The 15,466-nt window shown below is 49.8% G+C and overlaps 1 protein-coding gene across 10 annotated transcripts in view; it reads left to right on the top strand.

Moving 5' to 3' along the window:
* The window catches only part of PAX5 (paired box 5), a 198,148-nt gene extending 190,062 nt beyond the window's left edge, over positions 1-8,086 (top strand). For 3 of the 10 annotated variants that reach the window (XM_006886846.1, XM_006886850.1, XM_006886849.1), the window contains 2 exons: positions 2,672-2,758; positions 7,627-8,086. In XM_006886846.1, coding sequence (XP_006886908.1) covers positions 2,672-2,758; positions 7,627-7,703 — 164 coding nt within the window. In that variant the 3' untranslated portion in view covers positions 7,704-8,086. The remainder of the gene's footprint in view (positions 1-2,671; positions 2,759-7,626) is intronic. The other 7 variants (XM_006886855.1, XM_006886851.1, XM_006886853.1 and 4 more) reach the window with 4 other exon arrangements.
* Positions 8,087-15,466: the final 7,380 nt, after the last annotated feature.

Genomic DNA, 15,466 nt, shown 5'->3' with positions numbered 1-15,466 from the left:
CTCTTGCTCATATGTTGTTTCATGAAATTCTTCTGTGTCTTCCAAGTCCTTTCGATACAGTGACTCAGTATATACATAAAGAAAATTATCCCCAACGTGAAGTGCTGATATTTTTCAAGAGTTGCACAAAATTGTGGGCCAGCTGGAGGGGAGATACAAGAGGCTCTTAGTGTTCTGTGGTCTGGGTGAAGTCACTCAGAAAACTGTGCTGTGTGGTCTTTGTAGGGGGCCTGCTGGCTGCAACTCTGGAGGTTCCAACAATGAGTCAAAGCAGAGTCTTATGTTTTCTGTCCTTAGAATGTGGTCCATGTGCATGAGAACCGTCATTCTGTCCCTATGGGATGTTGCTCTCATCCTCTCTTGCTTGAACTATTGTAGCTGGTCTCCCTGGCTGCAGGCTGACCTCCACCTGGCTGCCCTCTGGCTTCTAACATTCATAGTCTGAAGCCTTCACTGGCTGCCCTGTGCTAGGCTCTACTGTGTCCTCACAGAAGACCTGTTCACGAGCTGAATAGTCCCATTTCTGGCAACCTTCACCTCCTTTCTGCATGCTGAACCCTCATCCTTCAAACCCCAGCTCAAAGGGCTCTTTTTAGCCCAGAAGATCCTCACCTATGCTTCTTTAGACCATTTTAGGGTTGTGGGTAAATAAACATACATAATTAACTAATAGCCTCTGAGTAGACTTGAAGGAGCCCTGGGGAACACATTGGTTAAACACTTTGTTGCTAACCAAAAGGTCACCAGTTCAAACCCCCCAGTAGCTTCATGGGAGAATGATGAGGCCATCTGCTTTTATAGATTTACGGCCCTGGAGGTCCTATCAGATCAATTCTACTCTGCCCTATTGGGTATTACATGTTGGAATTGAGTTAACAACAGTGGGGTTTTGAGTAGACTTGAGACTTGCACATTTTCATGTTGGAGATCAGGGAGGCTTCCTGGAAGAGGTGGTCTTGGAGCTGGAATTGGCAGATGTGAATGAGGCTGCTAAAAGATGATCTAGAAATGGCCCATTCCAGGGTCAGCCGATGCCCTGTGCCATCAGGAAGTGGCTCTGATGGGGTATCTCCTCAGTACTCAGAGCCCAGAGTCGAGGGTGGCTGTCCCCCTTCTCTAAGCTGCTCAGTCTCTCTGACCACCCCCACAAGCTACCCCTGAGGAGGGGGAGAAGGAGGTGCTAGGGCACTGATGGATCTGCTGAGGCTGGGCTGCCGCGGCCCAGCACTGTCACCGTGCTCTCCCTTCGCACGCCGGAACCTGACACCCTGACCACTGAGGCATAAAAAACAGAGAATTGGAAGGCTCAGCCTGTCAGGCTGGGAGTGGCCCCCAGAGAGGCCTGAGGAGGAGTGTGTGTGTGTGTGTGTGTGTGTGTGTGTGTGTGTGTGTGTGTGTACGCATGCGCACATGCTTGTGCTTGTGTGCTCTGCCTGTACTTGTGTGTGTAAGGAAAGGAGGCCAGCAAGTCCTGGGAGGTTGTGTACCTCAGGCCCTCCTCACTGTCCCAGGGACCCTGCTTTGGCCCTTCACATGCATTCTTGAAGGGAACCCATGTAGACATGCCTGGGCAGAGTGGCCTCATGGGGCTGTGTAATTCCTATCACCAACACCAAGGAGGAACCTACATGCTCGGTAACCAGTGGTTTAAAATGTTTCTCATAACTAGCTGCCTTCCATCTTCCCATGCCCCAAACCAGGGCCTCCACTGAACACGTCTTGTAATAGGTCGTGGGGGAGAAGAGATGGGTCAGGGCCAAGCCTTAGCCTTTGGGAGCCCCAGAACCAAAAAGGTGTGAGCCTGGAAATTCTGAATCCCATCCTTTGTGACCTGGTCAGTGGTCAAGAAGCTCTTTCTAGGCCTGAAACCCAAAGCACAGGGGACTGCTAGGGTAGACATCACTGCCCCAGGGGCAGCTGGGCCAGAATGGACCTTCCTCCAGTTCCGCCAGGCCAAGCCCTCCTCACCCTGGCACAGCTGAGAATGCCAAAAGTGACCAATAGCAGCCCCTTCCCATTGCCTGGGAGACCCCAACCACTCGCTCTTCTATGTTCCCTCAGCACTTTGCCTATTCCTTCCCTTCAGCAAAAGGCCATCTGCCTCCTTCTGGCAGAGGGCCTGGATTCTACCTCATTTCTTCACTAGATTGAGGCCCGGAGTAGTCTGTCCTGGATACCATACTGTGGGGCCAAACTAGAGTTGTCACCTTACTTCTCTGATCCAGAGATATTCAGTGTGGAATTGAGTCCACACTGGGTGCCTCGAGTGCGCTTAGCCATGGCTGAGAACTAGCAGTGTGGGACTTTGGATGTGAGCAGGTGCATCCAGGCCATTCAGTGAGAGACTCTGAGAGTCAGCGTCTTCACTTCCAAAGTGGACCCCAAACTTCAGGAGACACCTGACATGGTGCTTCCATAGCACATGTGTGGACACTGGTAATCACTCTCCAGGAAGAAAGTAAGTTTAGAGGCAAATGCAGACAATGCCAATGATGGCTTCCCACCTCATAAGGGTGTGGACCTATCTTGTGTTCCTTGGTTATGAAAAAGGTACCTGTCATTCATGGTAGAAGCTAATGCCATTGTCACTCAAGCTAGCGGGGAGCCTTGGCCTTTTCTGACCTTTATCTCATGCTTGGCTCTTGTTTCTCTCTCCCCATGTGATATGCAGGGAGTGAGTTTTCTGGGAGTCCCTACAGCCACCCTCAGTATTCCACGTACAACGACTCCTGGAGGTTCCCCAACCCGGGGCTGCTTGGTGAGTATTGGTGGAGGTCCCATGTGGCTCCTGAGTTATCTGGGTCCCATCCCTGGGCCTCCGTTGGGTCAGTCTTCGATATCCAGAGATCTGGTAGGTGGGAGGCTGGCCCCAGATATGTGGGATGTAGGGGCTATAATGGGGGCCGGGGAGAATCCCATCTCTCCTCAGGTACTTTTGGTAGATAACTGAATATGGCACAGAAAGAGACTAGTGAGAGCAAAAAAGGAAAGTGAGGGGGAAAGAGGAAGGTAGGACAAGTGCTTGCCTGATGGTAAGTTGTATTTTTGAAAATTCATTAAGTATTCCAAAGAGAACTCACTCAGTCAGAGATAGTAAAGAAGGCAGCTCAGGTTGATTGGCAGAGGCTGCTTGGAGAGGTATCTTGATCAGGACTCTGAGGCCCCACAATTGATTAGTGATGTCTGCCAGAGTCACTACCAGAGTTAGTTGAAATCCTGCCAAGACATGACATTCAGGGCACAGCTAGTCATGGCTGAGGCCAGTGTAAACTGAGAACATTATCCAGACAGTTGGGTCCCCAAAGACCAAACAGCCCAACTTAATCCTAAAAAGGTCAGAGAAAGGCTTTGTTTTATTGGCATGAATTCGCATGAAACGAAAATGCCAAAGACCAACAGAAGTTGAAGGCTACATGAAGAACATGGAGCAAAGACTCTGACTCCCAGATGCTGTTGTTACGGGGCAAGAGGAGGGCAGAGCTAGCCCATTGGCCTGCAGACAGCAATACTGGTCAATCCCCCAGCAGCAAGCTGAAAATTCCACAGTAGAAGACCTGACAAGGAAAGCCTCTCTGAAACCACCCAGTGTTCTCAGCCCATTTAAGTGCAAATCTGTTCATTCTCTGTAGCCTTTAATTACTTTAGACACATAAGCTTCATGAGGAAAACAATGATCTAGTGTCATCAAAGAGCTCTTATAGTGAGTGATTTTATGTGTTTTGCTGCTAACCATGTCAGTAGTTGGAACCCACCAGCTCTTCTATAGGAGAAAGTTGGGCAATCTCCTCCTATAAAGATTGACTGTTTCAGAAACCCAGTCAGAAATGACTCTGCAGCAGTGAGAGTAGGAATAGGAGTGTCTCCAAATTCAAGTCATCAGGCCTGAGTCTGTGAAGGAGGCTCCTTCCCACACCTGCTTGGTGATTAGAACAAACACAGAATGAACACAACCCCTTCCTGGATACCACCATTCCATGCCCTTGGCACTCAGGCTGCCAAAACCATGCTGGTGTGCTGTGTCTACCTTACAGACCAAACAAGGAGCAATGCCAATTAATGTCCTAGGCCCCTGTGCCAGGGAGATTGGGAACCTTCCAGAAGACTAGGCTCTTACTATCTGTGGCCTCCCTCAGGGATGAAATCTGTGGATTGCTCTCAGATCTCTTTTTGTTTTTATTGTGTTTCATTCATGTAAATAGTGGGGCTTTTATTTTCACTCCCTCCCTCCCTCCACCCATCAGCCTCTTCAACCTTGATTGCCCCTCCTCCACAGTTCAGGCCCCCTCCCTTCCCCTTCCCTCTTTGTAACATCTCACTGGTTATCCTCTTGTTTTTACAATAATGATCTCACACAGTATTTGTTCTTATGTGCCTGAGTTAGTTCACTCAGCATCATGCTCTCCAACCTCTCCCGTATTATATAACATTTTCCAAAACTATTGCTCCTGAGTGCTGCATAGTTTTCCATTTTGTGAATGCACCATAGTTTCTCAATCAGACCTCTTTTTTTACGTTTGGTTAAAATCACTTCTATTCATAAATGAAGTCCTCCATTACATAAACATTTTTCTTAAGCAAAGCTCTTGCTTGGGAGGTCTTACTCTGACTTGATGCCACTGCCCCCGTTAGTCTCAGGAAACATGAGGCAAAAGCTTACCTTGAACCGAGGCCTTCTAAGGGAGTAGGGGGACTAAGGAACAGTGATGAGGCAGCACTCCTTTTTGAAATTTGCTTCACAAAAATTGTATGGGAGCCCCACAGCAATTGTGGCATGGAGGAGTTCTGATGGAGATGTGGCCCCCAAGGAGGGAATATTGCCTGGAGACCAAGCACTTCAGTGCACTGTCAAGGGAGTAGTGGGGGCTGGAATCCAGACCAAGTGTGACATCAAGCCCTGAGCTGTGGCCCAGGACTGTCGCTGCTCAGAGGGTACCTTTTTTCTAATTTTCACAAGGTGTCCTAAAGTTTGTCAGAGGCCTCCTTTGCCTGGGAATTCAAGAGCTTAGGGAAGGGAAGAAAAAGTCCCTCAGGCGTATGTAGAATGGTCTATGGAGTGTGGAATGAGAGCATGGATGATCATCTGAGACGTTTCAGCCTGACTGTGTGGGAAGCTGGGAGCCAGAGGGGATAGAGACAGAGAGGTGGAGCTAGGCTCCATGTGAGGTGCCTGGGTGGGCTCACACAGACCACCTTTTTTGTTAACAGCAGGAGCATCAACCATTTTCACCACGCAGACAACCAAAACTGGTTTGTTATAGAGTCACTTCCACTCACAGTACCCCATGTGTTGCAAAGTAGAACCACACTCCATGGGGTCTTCACAGCTGTGACCTTTGAAAGCAGAGACAAGGCACCTTTTCTTGGGCTTGATCTGCCAACCTTTTGGTTAGAAGACCTACCCTTAACTGCACCACCCAACCTGTTTGAAGGCACTTGGCTTTTCCTGGTAGACCTGTGAGAACTGAGGAAGGAGGTGAGAACAACTCCCTCACTCACACACATGTGCTCACGTCATCGCAGACATTCACATGTATGTCCCCTCCCCTCCCTCATACTGGAGATGCCCCAGATTGAAACTTCCTACCCAGATCAGCAATGCCACCTAATGAAAGATAACTGCTTGTGCACAGGCCTGTGGGGAGACTTCCCCTCCTCTCTTGACCCTCCAGGAACTGCTTCGAGGTGGTGCCCCATCTGCCAGCCAGGGCAGCCGTGACTCAGCACCCTGTTCGTGCCTCCCAAACTAGGCCCAAGACAGGAGGGAAAAGGCTGCTCAATCAATTAGGATTAGAATGGGAGGTCCGTGGCCACTGTAAAGGGATTAGCGGATGAGTGGGAGCCCGGAATGACTGTCAAGAAGTAAATTGATGATAATATGAATAAGAGAGGAAAAATGACAGAAAAAGGACAAGTTTATTCTTGATGGCGGTCTAATGGGCACCAGGAAGACAGAGTGCTTTGTGAGATGATGTTTTCATTTTTCACAGTAAATGCAAGTGGTTTTGATTTCACTCTGAGGCCCAGGTCTGAGCATAGTGGTTCTCACACTGGTCGGAGATTAGGCTCCGAGAGGGGAGGGAGCCAGAACCAGAGGCCTGAAGGAGGCGGCTGGTAGGCCTCTCTGAGCCAGCGCTGTAGGTGAGCAGGTGACAGAGGCTTTGGAAAATATCATCTCTGGAGATATTTAGGCACCGGACTGGTGTGGACTGGTGTGCGTGCCTTCGGAAGAGCGCAGGGCGCGCTGCCTGCTTCACGCTGTCCTTGCTGCCTCAGGCGTTTGTGAGGCGTGGTGGGGAGGAGGTTTTAGATCTACTCTCCATGGTCGAGTTCAGAGGGGAAGTGCCATGGGCTCCCCTGTCTCCTCTCATTCCTCCTCCTGATTACATCCTACTGATGCCTCAGTTTCCTCATCTGTAACGTGCAGATAATAAGAGTCCCCATCTGTTCGGATAGTGGACATTGGTGGTTCAGTGGTAAAATCTTGACCTTGCATGTGGAAGACTCAGTTAAGTATCATTGGCCATGCTCATCATGCCCAGGCACGAGCTTCCAGTCCAAGAGAAACTTCAATCACAGGCAGTTCCTGGAGGCCTCCCTCAAACCACGTCATCAGACAAAACAGGCCCAGGGCAGCAGGAGCCAGCGCTGGGTATACGGGCGCTCCGTGCAGGTGCTATTGGAAGAGGACCTCATTCTGCCCTTCCCCCACCTAACGCAGACCTGAATCTCTCCATGCCCGAACCTTCCTGTCCTCCAAGCCTAGTGCAGGGTCACATCTTCTGAGAAGCCTGCAACTGCCCCGATGATTCTACCTTCCCCAGAATTCTGCGACAGTGGGCTTGAGCACGGTGTAGATGGTGAGGGTGGCGCAGGCTGGGCAAGGTTGATCTGCTGTTCATAGGGTCACTACCCCAGCAGAACCCTTTCCTCAGAACTCCAACTCCTTAGGCCAACTTTTGCCCCATTGTTGCCCAACATCAACTAGTGAGTGCATGAACGAATGGACAGAGGTTCTTCCCTACAGTTTGCTCACTCTGTATTTGCTGAATGAATGGGGTGAGCATCAGTGCTGGTCACATTTCCTGCACCAGATGCCAGGCAAGGTGCTGGGGCACATGCCCCACAGAGCAGAGCCCAGCATGGCATGGGGCTCTCATCTTGAGTATGGGAAGGAGAGGTGCCTGTAGGGGATAAATCCAGAGAGTTACATAGGGGTTAGACCACAAGGCACCCCACACTAAAGTGAATGAGGGCTCTCCACAGATCAAGCCTGGCCATTTTCTTCTGTAAAAGACCAGATAATAGTTAAATATTTTAAACTTGTGAGTCATGTGGTCTCTGTCACAAATACTTAGCCCCGTTGCTGTAGCAGAAAGCAGCCAGGATGTTATGTAAACGAATGGGCGTGAAGTCGCCTGAGGGGCCCAAGTCTGTTCTTTCAGCTCTAGGTGGTGAGGGACCCTTGAAACCTTGTGAGCAAGTAGCAGCCATGGTTAGACTAGCAGTTTGGGGACTGGGACAGAGAACTTGGTGAGAAAGAATGGTTACCTGGAAGGGGTAAGGCAGAGGTGGAGATACTGTAGACCCCCCTGAGCCCTCATTGTCCCCTTCTTCTGTCTCTTCCAGGCTCCCCATACTATTACAGCGCCGCTGCCCGAGGAGCTGCCCCACCTGCAGCTGCCACTGCCTATGACCGGCACTGACCCTTGGAGACAGGCAGGCGCCAAGCACTTACGGCACATATCATTGAGGGCGACAGCCTCATGGCCCCCACAGAAGATACCCCGAGGGGCCCGACAAGACCATCCCCAGCCACCCCTACTTATCTGAAACTCCCTCCCTCCCTGTCCCCACTGGAGACTCTGGGGTCCTTGGGTAGGGTTACTGGACTTCTGGATGTTTGTTCAGACCTGAGTCAGGTGATGAGATTCTCCAAACAGCAACTGCATCTCCATAAACCAACAGACTGCTCCACAGACAACAGCAGCCCAGCACCCCGCCCTGCAGCTGCCCAACCATCACCATCCCGCCCACCCCAGGCCTGGGAAGGAGAGCTTGCTTTTGTTGCTTCAGCAGCACCCCTGTAAATACCTTCTTGCTTTTCTTCGGACCTGAAGGTTCCACTGAGCAGACTGCCCACCCCATTATACATCCTGTGCTCACAGTGTATCACAGAACGTCTGAGGCCTGTGCCCTGGGTACCTCCATGAAGTGGGCTCAGAGTGTCCTTGAGACTAATGCCCACATGGGAGTCCCAGCCTCCTGCCCATCTCTCACATCTTGACTAGCAGTCCCCTGGACTGCCTGTGCTCCCCACTCAACCTGGGGCCCCTCCCTAGGAGAGGCATATTTTGAGGAGGTATCCAGCTTCCTCTCTCTTCTTCCCTGCTTCCAGTGCAGTGCCAACTTCTCTTTTTCAGATCAAAGGACTCACAGAGAACAGTCTAGGCAATTCCTCAGCCACTCTTCTAAAGAAAGGATGTCATCCAAGAGGGTTATTGCATTGGAAACTCTGAATGTCGGTGCTCGATGGGACATGGGAGTCACCTGGCCAGGCCAAGAAGTGGCCTGAGGCTCCCCTGGCCTCCTCAGTCCCTGAAACCACTGAACTGAACTGAGATGTGTTTTTTTTAAAGCATGCCCAGGCTCAAGTCACATTGAACAACCTCCATGGACAATAATGTTTCTATGGGGATACCCTCCCCCCCAAGACTCCAGTGAGTGGGGTCTGGGCAAAGCTTGTCCCAGACATGTAGACAGTGTTGGATTGAAAGAACTTCCCCTGCACCAAGGACCACAAATACCCACAGCTGTCAGCCCAGACTTCCTGTGCACCCCCTCAAGAAGGCCCCTCTCTAGCCTCGTGGAGCTTAGCCTGCAACTGAGGGTGGAGGAACAGGGACAGATGCCTAGTGGGTACCCTACCTGTTGGTACAAGAGGCTATGATGGTCATGGTCATGGCCAGGAGACCCATGAGCTCAGGGAGGGAGCTTGGAGAACTTAGGGTGGCTGGAGTGATTAGAAGAAGCCACATGGGAGGATCTGGGAGAGAAGAAGACCTCCTGGGAATGGGGCAGGGTGAGCAGGGTGTCTGAGGGACTAGTGTGTGAGCTGGGCGTGGTTTTTAAATGGTAGCGCCGGTGGCCACCATCTCTTCCCCTGGGGTCCTCATGCTTTGTACAATCTCTCTTGTCAACTTGGAACCACTGAGTGGGGGTCCTGTCACACTTGAGGAAATGCCTGAATTGTAGCGATGGCAGTGGACTTTGTAGTCTCATGTAACAATGCTCTCAATATCTACATGTCAGCAGGTTGAAGGAGAGCTGGCACAGAGGTTTGGGGTTCTCAAGCCCAAGAGGTCTTGTCTTATGCCTTGCTGTAGGGCCTCAGACTAGGTCCTGAACCTATCTGCACCTTCGGGCCCTCTGACAGCTCGGTCCTTCCTCTCGTCCATCTTCCCAGGAGCTGAGGCCATGACAGGTCCCAGCACAGGCCTCCATGTGTGAGCAGCATATGGAGGTGGGAACCTGGGTCCTTCTGTTCCTTGGGCCGAGTGAGAAAGGCTTGCAAGATGATCTAGTCTCGTTCCCCTCAGGGGAACCAGAGGCTCAGAATCCTGGTACCATGTAGAGAGACCTATGGTCACTTCTAAGGGCTTTTTGTCCTCACCCACTGTACAGGCTGGTGGGACAGAATAGGAAACTGAGTCTGAGCAAGATGGAGCTCTCAAGCAGTGATTGGCAGAAGTGGAGTTGGGACCCAGACCCCCCAGTGCATGGTGATCCCTGCCACCCCGTCTACCCATCTCCCATCGTGGAATGAGGGTTGACAGGTAAGGCAGCAAGAGACGGTTCTAGCTCACTATGCGGCCAGCACTTTTACCTCTTGGAGACAAAGAAGGGAAGTAGCTGGACCAGAGCCCACCTCCAGGAGCTGTGACGAAGCACTGTAGCCTTCACTGACCAGGTAGCTGCCAAGCAAGGTAGGAGAAAGCTTGCTTCAGGGCTTTGCTCTCCTTCCCGTCCTTCTGCAGTAGGTGCTGGGGCTGAGGATCTCCAATATCAGTCTTTTGTCCCCTGGCCTCCTGCTCACCTCTCTCCTAGGATGATTGGTCTGTATCTTTGGATCCTGGCTGGCCCCACCTGGTGGTTTCAGGCTGAGAAGGAAGAAGACCAATCTTCACTGAGCCAACTGCCTAAGACTCACCCACTCTTCCTCAGAGTCCATGTGACCCCACAGCAGCCCCCAACCCTAGACCTCTCCTTGCCCCAGTAATGAGCTCTCCCCATGTCTTTCCCCTCTTGCCTGAGGCTTTGCTGTCCTCAGCTTGGAGTTGTATTTATCAGACAACCCCTTAATTCCTGGGCTGCCAGGCAGAAGCACAAGAGCACATAGATGCGCACATATCTCACACACACACACACACACACACACACACACCCCTACCCACCCCTGCTCTCACCAATCAGAGTTCCCCTGCTACCCAGCAAAGCTGCGTAGGAGTTGGTGAGGAGCTGCAGGAGAATTCGGAATGGAACATATTTATCCAGGGCTTTCACCAGCATCGTGGCAGGGGGTCTAGCATGTTCTTGGGCCTTCAGCTCCATGACCCCCAACTCTGATTTTTTGAAAAGGACATCATGGATTTTATAAAATGTTTTCATACCATTTGTCTAGTGCCAATCTGCAGAAATTTAATGACATATCAAACCCAACATCCCTTTTCCAAGGCTCCTTCCTTAGTTAGAGGAAGCCCTTTAATAACTGATGTCTGTATGGTAATTTATCAACTTTAACATCCTGTGGGCAAAGATTGCATTCTCATTTTATACATGGAAAAACTGGTTCAGGCTCACGTGGCAAGATAGGGGAAACGAATCCTCTGGCCTCTGGGCTCCATTGTGTTTCACAGGATCATGCTTTCATCATGGGAGTGTGTATATGATTTAGAGACATCCTCAGTCCTTTTAGAAACCCCTCAGAAAACAGGACCAGGTGTCAAAGGCTGACCTGAAATGAGGTCTGAGGGTTGGTGGCTTCGCTGGCTCAGTTGGATTCCCATTAAATGGGAACTTGCTGAATCTTCTCACCAATCCTCCTGATGTTCACCCAAGTTCTGTGCTTCGAGGCTCAGAGGGGATCTGGGGTTTGTCCAAGGCCATGCCTCCATCATGAAGGGTTTGGACAGGTCCCCGGTTCTGATAACCAGGGCTCCCATGGCCTTCAGCGGTGGAACAGACACCAGGTCCAGAAGCAAACATGGTTGAGCTAGGTGTGAAAAATCCCCAGAGGCCAGAGAGACACACATTCCAGTCTCTAGAGCCCTAAACTAACTGCTTAGGGCCAGGCAGGGTTATCATCTGCCTGGGCCTGAGAATGGTTGCTCCACTGAATGTCCTTCAAACACGAAACTTTTAAAATGTTCTGGTAAAATAGTCTGTTGGTCAAATTTAACTGTTCAATGCATTCCAATCCCAGTTCAACACCCCCTCTCTTTCTTATCCTTGTCCTCTCTTTTCCTTTCGCACTCTGGGCAAGAGACTTAGAGTAGTGAGAAATGTGCCTAGGGTTGACCAGCAAGTTCAAGCTCAGGTCCCTGACACCTCTCCCACTCCTTGTTCCTTATCTTGGGCTTTGCAGACTCAGTCTGTAAAGGTGGTTTGTGTGAGCTTGGGCGGAGCATGGTCTGTGGTGGCTGTACAGGGAGCCATTGGCTTTTCAGGAAAGGGAAATGCTGGGGGCTTTGACACACATACAAGACAAAGCCCCAGATGTGGCCTGCTGGGTTCTGAGGGGTGAAATCCCTTTATGAGACGTCACACCCCAGTGCAACTGCCCTGCTCTTGGCAACCTGTGGTTCCAATCCCACCTCCTCTCTGGATGACATTTCAGCTAGAATTTAGCATCAAGCCATAGGGAACAAATCTTAAAAACAAAGCAAGCAGTCCTGACAAATATCTGGAAACAAGACAGGTCTGAGATATAGCTGCCCAGAAGGGCAGAGAAAAGTCCAAGCCCCTGGGGAAAGCACACTAGACGGGTGTGAGTGGGTCCTGGTTTCAGAGCATTCCTGCCTGACCCACCGTGGAGGCTGGCTCTGCAGTTGTGGCCCTGTCACCCACCTCGGTGATGGCTCCCAGGCATGTACACCTGCGCTCTGAGGGAATATATGCCTCTAGGACTTTTGGCCTCAGAAAGGTCAAAGCCAAGTGTGCATTTCTTAAAAGGTAACAAAACGCATTATTGGAAAGTTGGACAGTTCAGGCCATGACTCTTCATTCGTACTCTGCCTCACCTCCCAGAAGCCCCTTCAGCCCCTTGTCCCCACACCTCTGGATTCCATCTTGCATATTCATGGAAGAGCCACAGTGTTGATCCACACGTCTCCACTGTCAGCTCCCGGTGGCACCTCCAGAGTAGTGGCCAGGTCTCCTGGGGCCAGTCACAGAGTACTGCATTGAGGCCCTGGCCTGCCCACATTCCTAACAGCCTGCAATGTCATCAAAACAGGCAGACCCCAGTCCTCCATTTACTGGTAATTCCTCAGCACTCAGGCCCTGCTCCAGGCTAGACACCCCACAGTTGTAACGGACCTCAGAGCAGGTCACTGCTGCACTAGAGTTTCAGCCCACATATTCCCAAAGGTGCCACTGAGCACATCTCAAAGACAGCGGTGGCCTAGACTCCCCCCACCCCCACCCCACCCCCTAGGCCCCTGAGGAGCACAAGGAGAGAACACAGTTATCTGTCTCTTTGCTGTGGGACTCTCAATAAATTCTCAAATGGAGTGTGGGCAGGAGAGACAGAACATGCAGAACACACCGTCCAGCTTTGAGTAGCCTGGACATGGGGTTCAGGGAGGAAAATGTGGGACACAGCAAGGAGGAGTGATTTGGGAGTTATGTGTCCCTCTTCAGGCTGCAACCTCGCCCGCCCCTACCTGGACCCAACAAAGAGGAGTGGGGGACACAGCCTGTACCCCTAAACCTCTGCAGTTTGTGGCCACATCCCTCATCTTCTTCACAAGCACCACTAAGAACAAGCGATTTGGGATGATAGATTTTTGATTTACAAACTGTGCATTTCCCATGGAGTGGAACAGAAAGGAAACTATTTAATAGCTCCCTTATTTTCAAGCATGAATACATTTTAATGAAACTATTTTATTGTATTTGAGGAAATGGAGGGCTGAATATTCCAGCCAATCAATAGCCAATTAATTGCTATAAAGTGGAAAAGAAAATAAATAAATCTCAAGTCTATTTTAAATGCCCTGCAAAGCTCAGAGCTTTGGAATCTGGCCTTCCTGCCATACGTGTGCATGAAAATGCACACACACATGCACGCACACGCACACACAAACAGACATACTTGAAACTCAGAGGATGCGCTGAGTCTCCTCATGCCAATTCTTGCCTGCTCTCCTCTGTCTTTGGTCAGAGAAGGTGAGCAGATCTTGCAGCAGCCTGTCCTGGGGCTCAGGAAGAAGCAGGCCACTCCCTGGCCCTGAGTCACCAGCACAGTGTGGGCCGGCTGACAGTGAGAACCTGGTGTTGTCTGGGCCCCACATCTCTGCTTCAGCCACTGGGCCTCCAAGGTCGAGTTGAAGGTGAAATCTGGCTCTAGTTTTGTCCTGATTCCTGCTGGAAGATGCTGCCCTGGTTTTTCCACCCTCTAGTGGCCTTTGGACATTGAGTATTTGTAGGAAAAAAATGCAGATTACATTGCAAATGGAACTCTGCCAGGAAGACACATGGATTTTGTGTTTCATTCATTGAGACAGTTAATTTTGTCTTAGGAACCAACCTTCCAGCATCAAAGAAATACATATCTATTGTATCCGCCAAAGTTTGTGATGCCTGCATAGACGCTTACTTGTTAAAAAAGAAAAAAAATACAAAAAACAGCAGCAACAACAACAAAAAATCCACAATTGAATTGCCTTTGAAAGTGGGAGATGGTCTGTCTCCAACAGATTAAAAAAATGCTTCTTAAAATGTGTATGTTTTGTATTATTTTTTTCTAGTAGAAAATAACTGACTTAAAATATTGGTGGTTTTTCTTTTCTTAGTGACGTGTGTTGCTTTTGTGTGTAATAATATTTGAATGTAATTACAGCAGTGCCAATTTGCCAAAGATGTTGGACATATTTTTCTTTTGTTGGGAGGAGGGCAGGGGCTGGGGAGGGACTGGGAAGAAAACAGGGGTGGGATTTTTTTGTTTGTTTGTTTGACTTTTATATTTTTGTTTTTGTCAAAACTGGAATTTGTGGTTTTCTTCTAAGTTAAATGATTGACTGCAAAGCCTTTATTTTAGATTAGTTGGAGAAACATGCAATAAGATTGGCGTAGTTTCAATATTTGTGTGTCTTTTCATGAGTGACTGTTACTTGTGAAGAATTGATTTTATGTAACCTTTATGTGAGATAATTATTTGTAAATATTTGCCATAATTTTATTGGTTCCTAAAATAAAAGTAATTTTTTAAGTTCAGAAAACTATTTTTATCTCCTTTGATTTTTACTCATTTGTAGTCTCTGTGACAACTTTGACAACCTCCTGGGGCTGTGGAGAATTTCATTGGTTCTCCTGATTAAACTGAGGTCAAAAGAAATCTATGCAACCAGAAGACTGAGCTTTCGACACTGGCCTTGGGTGGGGGAAGGGGCGGAGATGAGTGTGTGTGTGTGTGTGTGTGTGTGTGTGTGTGTGCGCGTGTGCGTGCGCGCACGCGCGCGAAGGGTTGAATCCCTGCTCTCAAGAGGCCCAAGTGCCAGCCAGTTCAGCAGGGCAGAGAGAAGGCTGAGACCCAGCCCTAGCAGGATTTGGGTACAGGTCCAAATACACACTAACTATGGCACCTTGGCCAAGTTCTTTAACCTCACTGGACAAATATTTATGGAACCCACAGTGGGACAGTAAACAGGGCAAAGTAGGTGCTTACTGGCAACAAGTTTACAGTTTCTTGGGTTGTTGGGAAGATTAAGGGAGCACTAGCTGTGTGCCCATAGGCAGCTGTGCTGCTGACCCAAAGGTGGCACCTCTCTGGTGGTTCGACTCCACCAGTGTCTCTGAACCAGAAAGATGGGCTGCCTCCTCCCATCCAATTTCCAGCCTCTGAAACCCCACTGGAGGGTCCGCTGTGAGTCGTTCTGACTTGATGGCAATGAGTTTTGTGAAGATTAACACTTGTAAAACCAAACCCATTGCTGCTGAGTCCACTACGCCTCCTGGTGATACCATGTGTTGTGGATAGAACTGCTCCATTGCGCTTTGCTGGCTACAGTTTTCAGAGGCTCTGGTGGTGCAGTGTGTTATGTGTTACACTGCCAACCGAAAGGTCAGAAGTCTGAATCCCTACCAAACTTGTGTGTTTGGGGAAACGACAGCCTTTTTAACAAATGGTGTTGGCAAAATTGGAAAAATATCTGCAAAAGACTCAAGCAAGACCCACACCTCACTCCAT

The sequence above is a fragment of the Elephantulus edwardii genome, unplaced genomic scaffold (genome assembly GCF_000299155.1).
Source record: "Elephantulus edwardii isolate Elephantulus edwardi_28Jun2011 unplaced genomic scaffold, EleEdw1.0 scaffold00052, whole genome shotgun sequence".
Taxonomy (NCBI): Eukaryota; Metazoa; Chordata; class Mammalia; order Macroscelidea; family Macroscelididae; genus Elephantulus; species Elephantulus edwardii.
This window is presented reverse-complemented; position numbering and strand designations above follow the sequence as displayed.